Genomic DNA, 13,876 nt, shown 5'->3' with positions numbered 1-13,876 from the left:
CTCTAAACAAGCACAAGACTACCACTGAATGCAATATCTGATGCATAACTGGTGATTATCTTAAGGGTTTTGGCAAGTGAGAGGAAACAATTACCATTACATAGATGGATTCTAGCATGAGTAAATGTAGTGGGCAAGTATTTAAACATGTATGGAGTTATAGAGAGAAGGAAACGCTCAAACAATAATAAGGACAATAACAAAGATCATTGCTTAACCTGTTTTGTCAGAGCTGGTGGTGATGGGATTGGTAGTGATGGAGGTGAAGGTAGTCTTTGCGCTGTCCTTGGCAGTGACAGATTTCTGTTTATTTTTCATGGCTTCCAGTGCTTTGAGCTTCTTGGCATGTTTCGTGCCTTTGTAATGGGCCGCAGCCTGGCTCTACAAAGGAGAACACAATGAACCATGCAATCAGGCTCATTTCTTTTTTTTTTTTTTTCAATGCAGTTTATTCAGGAACCTTGAACAATCATCTGACTCTGGGGAAAGCCAGCCCACAGCTTAAATAGCCTCTGGGTAGCCAACCCCAGCGTGCCACATGGGCAATGCAGATAGGTCCACATACATGGAAGCAAGCCAGATCCTCAGCCTTAGCCAAATGTGGAATTGTTCGTGACAGAGAGCACTCACCATCGGGAAGGTGGAAGGCGGAAACCAGCTCCATCTTTAAGGCACAGCATTCCGCAGCTCTCTACAGTTCCCCCTTTTTGTTCTAAACTAGAATTCTATGTATTACCACAAATACAGACTCTCAATAACAGGTACGGTTCAAGCTAACACTGCTCAGGACTATCTAAAGAATGATGCTTAGAAAGTAATGGGAATCATATTGTAAGAGACAAAAGGAAGAAATATCCAGTTGCTTCTCTTAAGGATTTGAACATTAATAACCCAATGACATTTTCTTTTTAGAGTGTGTGGGGACTGTGTGTAAGAATTTATACTAGCATTGCGTTTTTCCGACACTAAAGGTACTGGGTTCCAAATAAAAATTAACAAGGGCTCTAGCAAAGACTGATTCTCACCTTCTCTGTTCATAAAATGTTTCTCTTCCTACAATGTAACTGATTAACACTCACTGTCCCCAAGAAGGACTCACACATAACTGAGGATATATGTACTCAGGAGGCTGAACTCAAAAGCAAGGCTGAAGGCTAAATAGGGCATAGAGAAGCAGAGAGATTTCCTAATTCTTTCTTTTGCATCCTACCAGGGATTCTTTGGGGAAGGAAAGGTGATATTTCTCTCCAACATGATTTTCATGCTCAGGAAGCTCTGTGACTGTTAAATAGCTAATATGATAGATGCAGTTCTGTCACTGGTGATTTCTGAGATTCTGTTTTAAAGGCAATCTGTATTTCCTGAAGCTATTATTTACTGTGGGGAGGAGGATGGTGGAATTTGTTGAAACACTATCACTACACAGCTCCGGCTAGTCTGAATGTTGACACTTTCCTGCTTCTTCTGCCTTCCCAGTCCTGGGAGTTTTAGGCCTGCATCACTTCCCATGGCTTATTTCATTAAGACTGTTTCTCAGAAGTTTTGGGTGACATATTAATGAAATAGAAAGCCATTTGTTATGAAATATGTATTTATTTATGTTCAGTGAAACAGTGAAGCCTTTGAAGGTACATGGAGAATACATGATATATGTATAGAAAAGGAGAGTTATAGAACCCAAAGTTCTCCACGGCAAAACTTTTTAGGGTCACTTTAAAAAAATCTCAATGAAGGACTATTTCTGGTGTATAATTCATTACTTCCCAATTTCTATTCAAGCTAAATTCCCACTTTACTAATAAAAATGATAATGAATTCATTATAGCAACTAGAAAAAGTAGAGCCATTCATTATACTATATTTTAATAAATAATTATTTACACCTTTATTTGCATCATTCTGATAAGATGTTCCCAAAGACTAGGCACCTTAATTGAAGGAATAATGGTTTGGAAAATTATATATTAGAAACAGTTTGTACAGAAAGAAAATTCATGCACCAGGTGCATCCAACAGCACAGAACATCAGAAGGCATAGTGTGAGCCTAACAGGATGTTCAGGCTTGTCACAATTAACAGAGAAGTCAGTGACAGGTTGCCTTGCCTTGATCCTAAGGGAAGAAGCCACATATTTTGTTTTGTTTTGTTTTTCTGCCTAGTTCTAATTTTCAATTCACCATGATGCACTGCAAGTGAACATAGTCAATTAAATTCACATGACAGCTGGACATAATTTAATCAATATGCCACTATCTCTACATAAGTCTTCAAAACACGCCTATGCCTAAAACTTTGAGACAAGTTCACTCTGTAGGCCAGGCTGACCTTGACCTCTTGGAATGCTCTTGCTTCATTCTTTTCTGTATTGAGTTAAAAGTGTATTGCAGCCCTCACACCCAGCTTCAAAATAAACTTGTTAGAAGATCCAAGAACAATCTACATTTTTCAGTAGATTAGATGAGAGTTTCTGTAACACTGCACACTCTAGGTGAATGATTCTACTTCTGAAATTAAAATCCTTACTACAAAAGAATTCCTGCAGCAGAATAAGCATATTCCACAGAGAAAGCAAAAACTTTCTCAGCACAGGAGCAGAAAAGCCTGATGCTCTGCAGTGGCTCAGGATGGCTGGAGATGACAGAGCAACAGACTGCAGAAAGATTAGTAGGTTCTTGATTGACATTTCTGATACATTGAGATTGAACACAAAACAAGTAAGGTACATAATCACACTCATGCTCACGAAGTGATGGCGTTGAAGGACCATGATAATCACTTTGTTACAGATTACCTAGATTTTTCCAACTAGACAATTAAATTGGAAAAATGAGTCAAATGGTAGAAAGGTGTAAAGTGCTGTGAAGAGTCTAAGAGGTGTAGAATCTGAGAGAAATGGAGTATAATGGTGGAGAAAGCAGAGAAGGTTAACTGATCGCTGTTTTGTGTCATCAGGTATACACTGACAGTGGAGGGGAAAACACAGATTTAAATCTATTATAGGCCAATAACCATCCTAGATATTTTTAATTTTATTTAAATCTAAGTTTTCATGGACTTCGGAAACTATCCTTGGGGCATTATGGTATAAAGTTTCTAGTCTGTGCTTACTCATCTTTGTCTGCCTTGATTCATGGGCATTAGCGTTTCTTTGAAGGCATAAATCTAACCAACTTGACTTACATTTAGGCCATGTGACTGACTGCACAACCACATTTATCTATCTATGTCAGTATAAAGAAGGGTTAAGCCTGAACAGCACTTCTATGAGATTTTCAAAAGCACCATTTGGCAAAGATTTGCTTTGGGCCTAGTATGTTTCTCTTTGGGACAGAGATGCAGAGCAGTTTTGCTATAGAAGAGCTTACTCTGACCCCTATGAGGCTATTTTGGCCAATAATCAGTCAGTTTCTGAATTAAGCTATTCCCAGAAACATGAGAATCCTGAAGAGACAAGTGAATGTCCTTTTTAGAGCACAAATGATTTCAGCACTAAATAAACAAGTATGCTTACATTGAGATGTTTTCAGATTCTGTAATTCTGAAGCAGAATCATACACAGAGAAGCTAATAAAGCAGAACTATGCTGATACAGCTAACTTTAAAGTGACATAGATGTGAATCTTGAACTAATATACGGTATCATGGAGTTTAACAGGTGTCATCCCAGACACATGTGCTATGCATTTTTCTTCATCTTCAGATTTTATCATGCATTATTTCAAGCTGTCTTTTCTGCCTGTGTAGACCTGAGGCTCCAAAGCAGATACAATTGTTTTGTTTTGTGTTTCAGGGTTTCTCTGTGTAGCCTTGTCTGTCCTGGAATTACTTTGTAGATCAGGCTAGCTTCAAACACAAAGAGATCTGCCTGCCTCTGCCTCTCCAAGTCCTGGGATTACAGGTGTGTGCCACCATGCTCAGCTAAAGACACAATTAATTTTTAAGTGGCTAACACTTAAGATGGGAGTTGTCTATTAAAATATCTACCAAAAATTACTGATATAAATAAAAAGCATCAAGCTAAATCCCTAGCATTCTGGGAAATTTGATAATAACCTATCATTTTAAAATTCTATAACCAGTTCCTTATAAATTTATTTTGTGTATAATGTTTATTTAATGTGGCTCTCAAAAATAAAGAATTATTTTATGTAAGCATGTATACCTGGTATCTGTAAGCATTCATTGTTTAGGGAATCAAATGGAGCTGGTTAGTTTTTCATATCATGAACTTCTACCCTGCCTAGCACTGGTAAGGCAATGGATAGAGTGCACATTTCTACTGACCATTCTAGCTTTCTGGAATCAGAAACTATGAGGAGAGAAGGCTGTTACACAGATAGTCAGATATTAGTAAGCTTGGTGGTTATGAGGATGACCCCTTTCTCATAACCAGTACCTTGCAAAATAAGGAACTGAAACAGGAGGCCTGGTGATTGCTCCAAAGAATGAGATCTGAGTCCACCTCTGGCCCTGGATGGGCATGTGACAATTTGAACTGTCCATAAGATTACTGTCCATTCGAGACTTTCTGCCAAAGAACAAAGACATAGTATTGTATTCTTCTTTAAGAGGTATTTCAAGGGGGACGGCCTATTATCTGAACAATAAAACACCCCTCAGAAAAGCTGTGCTAAGATGTAAGGCCTACCTAAATATGTGGATCATCACAGTGGTACTTTTGTCTACTCCTAGCTGGAAAACTGTTTCCTTCTGCATGGCCTCCTACCATTTAGCATGCCTACTGTTATAATACACTGTTGTCCACCGGGCGACACAACTCTCCGTGTACATCTGCATTTATTCAGCAGTTTGGGATGGAAAACTGGCTGAGAAGATAAGGGAACTTGCTGTTCTTGCAGAGTACACAGATTTGGTTCCCTTTACCCACACCAGGGTGCACAACTTCCTGTAACCCCAGTTCCAGGGCATGACATCTTCTGTTTTTTTAAGCATTTGCACACATGTGGTATACATATAGGTAACACACACACACACACATACACACACACACACACAAATATTGGGAACAGAACAGAAGGCATGCCACAGTGAGGTCTTGTTAACAAAGACTAGGATTTGAGTGCAGTATAAGCCCTCTGGGAAAGTCTGATTCCTAATAACATTTTTGACCTATTCATCTTAAAATTTTTTCTCCAGGAATTTATTCTGGTGAAAATACCTGCTGGGGCTCAGCGACCAACACCTCAACAATGATACTTTGGCTTTTTATCCTCTTTCTGCCCACAGCACAAGGACAAGCTTGCTCTTAGTTTCTGGTATTTGACTAAATCGTAACTTATAGTTAAGCACAAGAGTCACACAGCTCTTTCCCTTTTTCTAACCTCCTTCCCTCAGCCTTACCAGAGACTGAAAGTTAACAACAACATCTCCTCCAGGAAGGTTTTGACCTATGATCTAGTCTGAGTTTAGGCTGATGAACTACTTAAGAAATAAGACAAAAAACAAACAAACAAACAAAAAACAAACAAAGAACAAAACAAAACAAAAAAACAGAAATAAGATAACCTTTTGTTTCCCCTGCATTTCATCTCTTTGCCATCCCATAACTCATTTCCACCTCCCAAAACCCAAACTCTGATTATTTCCAGAGTTTAGGAAGCTATCCAAACTGCAGCTACTGGTAGCCAAGAGACTTATAGTCTTACTACATATGCACACTATAAGTTTATGTACATTTCCTACTTCCAATCTATCTGTGATGACTTTATTCCATAGACTCAAATTAGCAAGTCTCCAAAGGCCTGCAGCTCCAATGTGTGAATTTTTAGTCATCAATGTAAAATCATTTAAAGATTAAACAGTCCTATCCATAAATACATGCAGTATATGTAGCTGTCAAGCACAGGTGACTGCTTCCTGAGACTGCATTTATTTTGGAGTTAGGGACACAGGCTTGTTGTGATGTTCAGTGGGATTCAACTGTGTCTCACATTTTAGGGAGAATCTTCTATATATGTCTTATTCATGTGCAAAATTGGGCAAGCATATGATTCAAATCAAATGCAATATGGGAGGAGACTTACACATTAGGAACAATGTATGTATCAATCGATATAGAGAACTACACAAACCATGCCCCTTAGTAATGGACTTCTCCTTCTCTTGGACTCCATAAAAGGATGACCAGAACAGAGCCATTGGGGAGCCTCACTCACATGGTCACAGAATCTTACTTTATAACCAGCACCATTACTTTGCATCAAATAAAGTTTGTCTTGCTTCTTCTGCAAATCTTTTTTAGTCCAGTTTTCAGTTTTTTGTGTAAGAGGCCAAAAACATGGAAACACTAAATGCAGGCTCAGACCACTGGGGATAACCGTGTGAATCAGCCATGCACCATTATCAGAAACATATTTCCTAGTTGCGCCCTGAGGCACATAGCTTGTAATCTCAGCTGCTTTAGAGGCTAAGACGGGAGAATTTTGAAGATTAAGTCCTGCTTGCATAGGGTGAGTTCAAGGCCAGCCTATGTAACTTAGTGAGATGTTGTCTCAAAAATAAAACAATAAATGATAACTGAAAATATATCTCAGTGCCAGAGTGCTTGTCGAGTATTCACAAAAATGAAAATTAAAGTTCCAGCACTGTCGAAAAATAAAGTATGTATACCTGCCTCAAATTACAGACCATGAAGGCCAAGACCTGAGGATTGAAAAATGAAGGCCAGCATGGGCTATATGAGACTGGTTAAAAGAGAGAAAGAGGGAGAAAAGAAAAATTCCCAAAGACAAGTCAAAAGAACCTATATTTGTGACTGCATATATACTTGTTAGTTATAATTGTATCATCAAATCATATCTACAGTTCTATCTATAGAAGCTTCTATGTAGGAGAGATGAACTAAAAAAAATGAACTTGGAAAACTTTCTAGTTAACTATGTTCTAGCCTTCTAGTTGTTGTCTTCTGAGTTTCTTCTTTTCTTTTTCTAATGTCACCTTTCCGGTCAAAGGTAATGATTATTGTGGAATGAACCCTGACATTATTACTTTTACCTATTATCTATATTTACTGCTCTTTTATGGTCTGAGTTTTACAGCTAGAGGAGCATGATATGTGATGTTCTGATAATAATAAATATATAGGAAGATGTTGATGACTATGATGATGATGATGATGAAAATTAAGCAAAAACTAAGCCCTGTGCCATGGTTTTAGAACTTTGCTATAGCAAAGAACTTTCTGATTTTATTTTACTTGCAGGGATGTGACTTGGAGCTAGCCATGTTTATGCTATTTAATTATGCATTTCTTTTTCTTATTGAGAAAGTTGTTGGATAGCAAACATAAAAAAAAATATTGTGAAAAGTCAAGGTAGTATTTTCTCTGTTGCTTTACTTAATAAAATATTTGAAGAAGAAATTTAAGGATAGAATAGTGCAGTTTTCTTTACATCTATGCATATCAGTTCTCATATGCAAACAGGGAAAAAGCCATGAGATTGATATTTTTAGTCCTTAAGACATCCCCCATACATAATGTCTAATGATGTGTATATTCTGATTGTACAGTTAAGAATTCAAGTAGCAGACTCTACTAGCAATGAATTTTTACTGGTGGTATGTACCAACATACAAACCACAATACAGTGATACAGTTAAATATGTTATGTGAGTTTATGTAGTGGGTGCTTTATTCTTTTGTGTTTTTAAATACAGAAATTAATAGTAACCATGGCAACAAAAAGGTAATACTACAAGAATGATTTTCATGTACTTCTACTATTCAGGGCGGGGATGGTTTCTAAATAGAGCTACAGAAAAGAAAAAGCTATTTATGCCTAATTTTCACAGATACATTAGAAACTTTTATAAAGAAAGAAAATACTTTGATGGTCTTTGCTGCACAGTTGGAAAAATCTATATGGATGGGTTCACGTATCTTACAAATCTCCTCGTGCCTCTTAGCATAAGGCAGATAGTAGCTTCATGCTTCTAACTTTTTCTACAATAGAGTACTAATTCGAGTGAGAGAAGCTGAATGTAGAACCTTTTTCTGTTTCCTGTGATAAAACCACATCATCTGGATATGTGAAGCTTACAATATTATATCCTTAAGGAATAATGCTGGAGAGCTGAGTGAGGGCAGAGAATAATGCTGAGCATTGGAAGCTAGTACTCTGGTTTAAAGGGACATAACCTCTGTCTAAATTTTTTTAGCCTACTTTGGGCTATGGCCAGATGTCTCTAAAGAGTGTGAACTGTTGAGACATAATTGTGAATGTTTCAGTTTGTGAAAAATGGAGAAAAATCAAAGAATAATCTGGGTGTAAGTATTCAGTCAGTCCACCAAATATTTTCCCAACACTTTGCTCAAAGTGTGAATGTCATATTCCATCTCTAAAGTCTGAAGAAAGACTAGAGATGGTGGATTAATTATGTCCCAGAGACAAGCTGTTAGGACGTATGTATTCTGCATTTCTTTCATTTTTTAAAGAAAAATGCTGTAAGAAGTAATCTTTTCCAATCTCTTATGACTAGTTTGCTCTCTGCTAGAGTACATTGATTGCCTAGAGACATGCCACCTGCTCGAGCCTTGTATATCCTTTACATCACTTATGTCATTACTACGAAGGGTTAAGTGTCTAATCCAGATATAGCCTGCATCTGACCACAAAAAGTAGGCCTCAAAATATTCTTTATTGTGTCCCTAGAATCCACTATTCCTCTCTAAACACTTGCCTATTAAATGCATGTTGAATTAATTTTTCATTTTGATTTTTAAATGGAAATACGCATATGGTGTCTCCACGGATTTTGTGTGTGAGCAGGGTTCAACTTAATTCTCTGATGTTGTATGGCACTTTGCCCTGTCTGCTGAACACACTTCAGGGGAATTTTATGCCACTTAATGCAGCCAAAGCATCTGGCACAAACACAAACTATTTTTTTTTCCTCTGGGAGGAAGCTTATCATGAACCACAAACGGTACTATTTATGAGCACTCTCTTTGCATAGAAGATAAGCAAGGTATAATTTGGATATGGTTTGCTATTAAAAATTTTTTAGTGAATAACAGTTTGGGTTATTTCCGAAAATGTATTGGATAATTGCAATGATGACTTTACATTTTGAGGGTTATTAGGAATATCAAATTCTTTCAAATTCACAGTAATTTTCAATAGTTGGAAACTTTTAATAAAGAATGTTTCATACTTTAAAACTATAGAGGAATTATGGCATCAATAATCTGTTTACTTCCCTGTACATCCCATATTAATGTACCAATTATATTTGCTGAGAAATGCCCCTAGAGGAAGGATCAGGCTCTACACCTCATCACTTAGGAAGGCTTCATCCTCTAATGGTCTAAGATTCCTAATCTGAAATAAATAAACCCAATTGATTCTTTTTCTTTTTATTCCCTTTTCTTTTTAAGTATGTGTGCATGTGTGTCTGTGTGGGGGTATGTGAATGTGGATGAAATTGCCCATAGATGGCAGAAGGAGGTCTTAAATTCCCTGAAGCTAGAGTTATAGCCAGGAACCAAATTGGGGTCCCCTGAAGGAGCACAGTAACTTAAGAGCAGCAAGTACTCTTGAGAGCTGTGTAGACCAGAGATTCTCAAACTACCTAACAATGTGATATTTAATACAATTTCTCATGTGGTGACCCTAAGCATAAAATTATTTCATTGCAACTTCATAACTGTAATTTTGCTACCATTGTGAATCATAATGTAAATATCTGATATGTGACCCCTAAGATGCTGTGACCCAGAGATATAGAGAACAATTGCAAATCTAAACCATCTATTTTTTCTTATGTCAAAGAACCACCTTCTAAAATATGCAATTACCTGTAAGACCTATGGGGCCTTCAAGATGATAATCTGTGTTTCGTGCAGATGTTGTTTTGTTTTCTGTTTCTATTGTTGTTGTTTTTTGAGATAGCGTTTCTTGTGCACCAGCCTTGACTGTATTGGAACTCAACTTTGTAATCCAGACTGCCCTGCATAGACAACCCTGCATTGCTCTGGGTGGTGTCCACACACATTCAATTTTCTAGCTCTTCATTTATTTACAAAGGATTCACTGCACAGTTACTGTGGACCAGACATAATTACAATATGTGGTCTGGAGATTACAGATGAAGTCTAGGCTGTTGCTAAATTGGGGAATTAATCAGCAACAGATGGTAACTGAAGTCCCTGAGAAATGCCATTTGTAAGACAAATTAAAGATAGTTTTCTGTTTAAACATTGAAACCCAATACGCGGTCAGCTACAGCTTCTAAATGAATGAATTCAGACTCCAGCTGACAGTTATGTGGCTTCATATTTACAAATCTTTTAGTGAGCTAAAGCACACAATAGCCCTTAGCTGTTTTCACAAAATCTTTTCTTAGTGTTTTTCTCCTTGATCTTCACATGTCAGATGGTAAATCCTCATGTTCCCCACCTAACACCACAGTAAGTAAACTAGGAAAAAAAGAACACATTTGTCCTTGCTGACTAAAATGTAGTGGCTCATCATTTGTTCTTTGGAGGCCAATTTCAAACTATTAAAGTTCCATCATTAGGACAGTAAAATGAAATGGGTGAAGTCCAGCTATAGGAAGCTACAACAAGGTGTCCTCAAAACTAGGCAGTAAGGCTGTTCTCTCAGAGTTAAAATTGCACCAGATGAAGTCAGCCTTTTGAAGAAACCTTATTTAAAGGGCAGGTCAAAAGCAGAAAGGCATGATCAGAGCACTAATAAAGGGCTTACTGATTGCAGGATAGTCGATGATTTAATGAGTATTATTAGCATGTCTGAAGTAAGGCTGTGCTTGTGAACAGATCTCACCCTGGTATCCAGAAGTAGGAAATTTAAAGATAAGTGGAATTTTCCTTTCCCCTTGATCAATACCAGAGAAGAGGCCACCATCTAATCTTATTTGCAAGTATGATTTCTGCTTATTTCTTCTGACATAAAGGGCTGGATGGTAAAACATAACTTTTTTCAATTGTATAAAGAGAGGTTTTTGTGGGTAAAACACTGGGAAGGCTTCTGTCCGTGTGATATGTGTCAAAGTTGACATAGTCTTCATAATAAAAAATATTAATGAAAGTATAGTGATTCATTTAATCAAAATTTGATATATTATAAGAACGTTAAGGATACCCAATGACAATTAAAATGCCTTCTTAGTATTTAGATTTGATGAAGGAGATCAGAAATCTACCTGACTAAATAGAAGGGGTTTGAACTCATGAGAAGAGGCTGTATGGACCAGCAGAAAGGCCTTTCTACTCAGATGTTTTTAAGCCTCTCCATGTAGCACACATTTTCCCCAGGAATGATCAAGACTCGGTGGGAATTGTGGTCCCATGATCTACTATCAGGAAAGTCAGCCGGATAACTGTTTCTTGACCAATTCTGACCCAGAAAACTTGGGAGAACATTGAAATGATTCTAGATTTGTATAACTGAGTCTCCTAAAGAAGGTTTCTGGTTTCTGACTAATTCTAGTTTCTGTGATTTTCACTAAAGAACAGAAATTCTAAAGTCATCGGCCTGCCTTTCAGTGGAAAAGGAAAGAAAAAAAACAGGAAGAGAGAAAGAAAGAAAGAAAGAAAGAAAGAAAGAAAGAAAGAAAGAAAGAAGGAAGGAAGGAAGGAAGGAAGGGAAAGAAAGAGAGAAAGAGAGAGAGAGAGAAAGAAAGAAAGAAAGAAAGAAAGAAAGAAAGAAAGAAAGAAAGAAAGAGGAGGACTCCAAGATGGCGGCGAGCAGAGCGCACAGTTTTGGAGAGGCAGAAGACATGAATCTCCGTAATTGGTGAGTGGAGAGTCAATCAAAGCTAGAATTTGGACTGTGGGGCTTTCTAAAGGAGAGGGGCCACCACAGAAGCGTGGAGTGCTAGTAGATTTAGATCAGGCACGGACTTCTCTGGGAAGGAAATAGGGCACTTCCCTTGTCCAGGCCTCCCGCGGGGAAACCCGCACACAGCACCAGGCAGCTGAGCACAAAACTCACATCCAGGAGATCAAGGCAGCAGAGACAGTGCTCCGGGCTCCTTACAGCAGCGGTCTGCTGTAACCACCCGTGGAACACCGGCCCCCTACTGGGACACGTCCCACTTGGGGCCCTCCGGTCCCGAGGATCGTCCCCTCCCCCACCCCGCTGACATGATCCCTCAGCTTAGACCGCAGCAGGAAGTGCAGCGGAGCTCACGCCCCAAGCGGCCAGAGCACAATAACCCCTGAAACCTCCTCACAGGAGGAGCTCAGGCCCAATCACAGAGCTCCAACCACTGAGCCCTAACCACAGAGACTCAGATCCACAATACAATTCTTCCTGGATACCAAAGCCACAAAGCTCAGTGCCTGGGACCCAAGACGGGAGGAGGCAGGGAGGCAGGGCTCCAGACCCCGCAGCCACAGCTGAGAGCAGTAACGGCCTGCTGAACGCCACCACTCAGAGGAGAACACACCCGACCTAGAGCCCTCTCACCTAGCTCTTGACCCTCGGAACACACTTCCCACTACCACCACCACCTGGCTCTGCAGGAGTGCACGCACCACCGAAACTCCATCCCACCAGAGCGCACACCCAATACAGTGCTAGCCACAGAGACTCAGACCCACAGTACAACCCATCCCAGATCCCAAACCTGCAAGTGGCAGCACGGACTACACAGGGCTGCCCAGCCAGTGACTGTATGGGCCATCAGTGGCAGAAAACAGGCTGAATAGACACTAAAGACCAGCAGACCGGTAAAATCAATACGCGCACGCATTCTTCAACAGCGCTTGTGATCCCTTAGCGCCTGCAACAACTTCAGTGCCTGCAAAGCACCCCTCTCACACACTGAAGGCCTCTTCATTCACCAACACCCTGTCCCTTAGGACACACCCACAAGCACATGCTCAAACACACGCTACCCCGCATTTGCCCTTCTGCGCCTGCGAACTTTCCTTCTACAGGTATAGCTGAATAACCAATGCACACACTGAAACCACTAGACATAACTAGACCTTCATTCTCCTGAAGAATTCTCCAGATACCAGAGAAAAAACCAGTCTGACCTGCAGAATCCAGGAACAGACAGTGAACACGACAGATAACCAAATGGCCAGAGGTCGGCGAAAGAACACAACCAACGCAAATCAAGATATCATGGCTTCACCGGCAACCCCCAAAATTATTGGACACTCCAACTCAGCAGAAACAGAAAAAGAAAATGATTTTAAAGCTATGATTATCCAGTTATTTGAGGCACATAAAGAGGAAACCAAAAAATCTCTCAGAGATATAGTCATAGAGATTCAAACAGTTAAAGAGGATACAAAAAAATCCCTTAACGATTTGGCCTCCCAAATAGAAACAAAGACAAACGAGGTGAACGAAGAAGCTCTTAAAGAAACACATGCAAATATAGCCAAACAATTGGAGGCAGAAGCAGAGGCACTAAGAGAGGAAACAAACAAAAAAATAGAGTCCATCTTGGAGACACAGGAATCCACACTCAAACAGATGAAGGAAATGTTGCAAGACATGAAAACAGAATTAGAATCAATAAAGAAAACACAAACTGAGAAAACCCTGGAACTGAAGAACTTAGAGAAAAGAGAAGGAATCTCAAAGGTAAGCATCACTAATAGAATTCAAGAGATGGAAGAGAGAATCTCGGGTGCTGAAGATACACTCACAGAAATTGATACTTCTCTCAAAACAAAAATAAAATCAGAAAAATCCCAAACACAAACCATCCAAGAAATCAAGGAAGCCATGAAAAGGCAAAATATAAGAATAATAGGAATTGAAGAAGAAGAGGAGTCCATGTTACAAGGTCCAGAAAATATTTTCAAGAAAATCATAGAAGAAAATTTTCCCAACCTAAAGAAAGAGATGTCCACAAACATACCAAAGGCCTA

The 13,876-nt window shown here is 39.0% G+C and overlaps 1 protein-coding gene across 5 annotated transcripts in view; it reads right to left on the bottom strand.

Annotated features, from left to right (window-relative positions):
* Znf385d (zinc finger protein 385D) overlaps positions 1 to 13,876 on the bottom strand; it is a 408,525-nt gene that overhangs the window by 132,698 nt on the left and 261,951 nt on the right. For all 5 annotated transcript variants that reach the window (XM_060391024.1, XM_060391023.1, XM_060391021.1 and 2 more), the window contains one exon: positions 219 to 381. In XM_060391024.1, coding sequence (XP_060247007.1) covers positions 219 to 381 — 163 coding nt within the window. The remainder of the gene's footprint in view (positions 1 to 218; positions 382 to 13,876) is intronic.

This window comes from Meriones unguiculatus, chromosome 9 (genome assembly GCF_030254825.1).
Source record: "Meriones unguiculatus strain TT.TT164.6M chromosome 9, Bangor_MerUng_6.1, whole genome shotgun sequence".
NCBI lineage: Eukaryota > Metazoa > Chordata > Mammalia > Rodentia > Muridae > Meriones > Meriones unguiculatus.
This window is presented reverse-complemented; position numbering and strand designations above follow the sequence as displayed.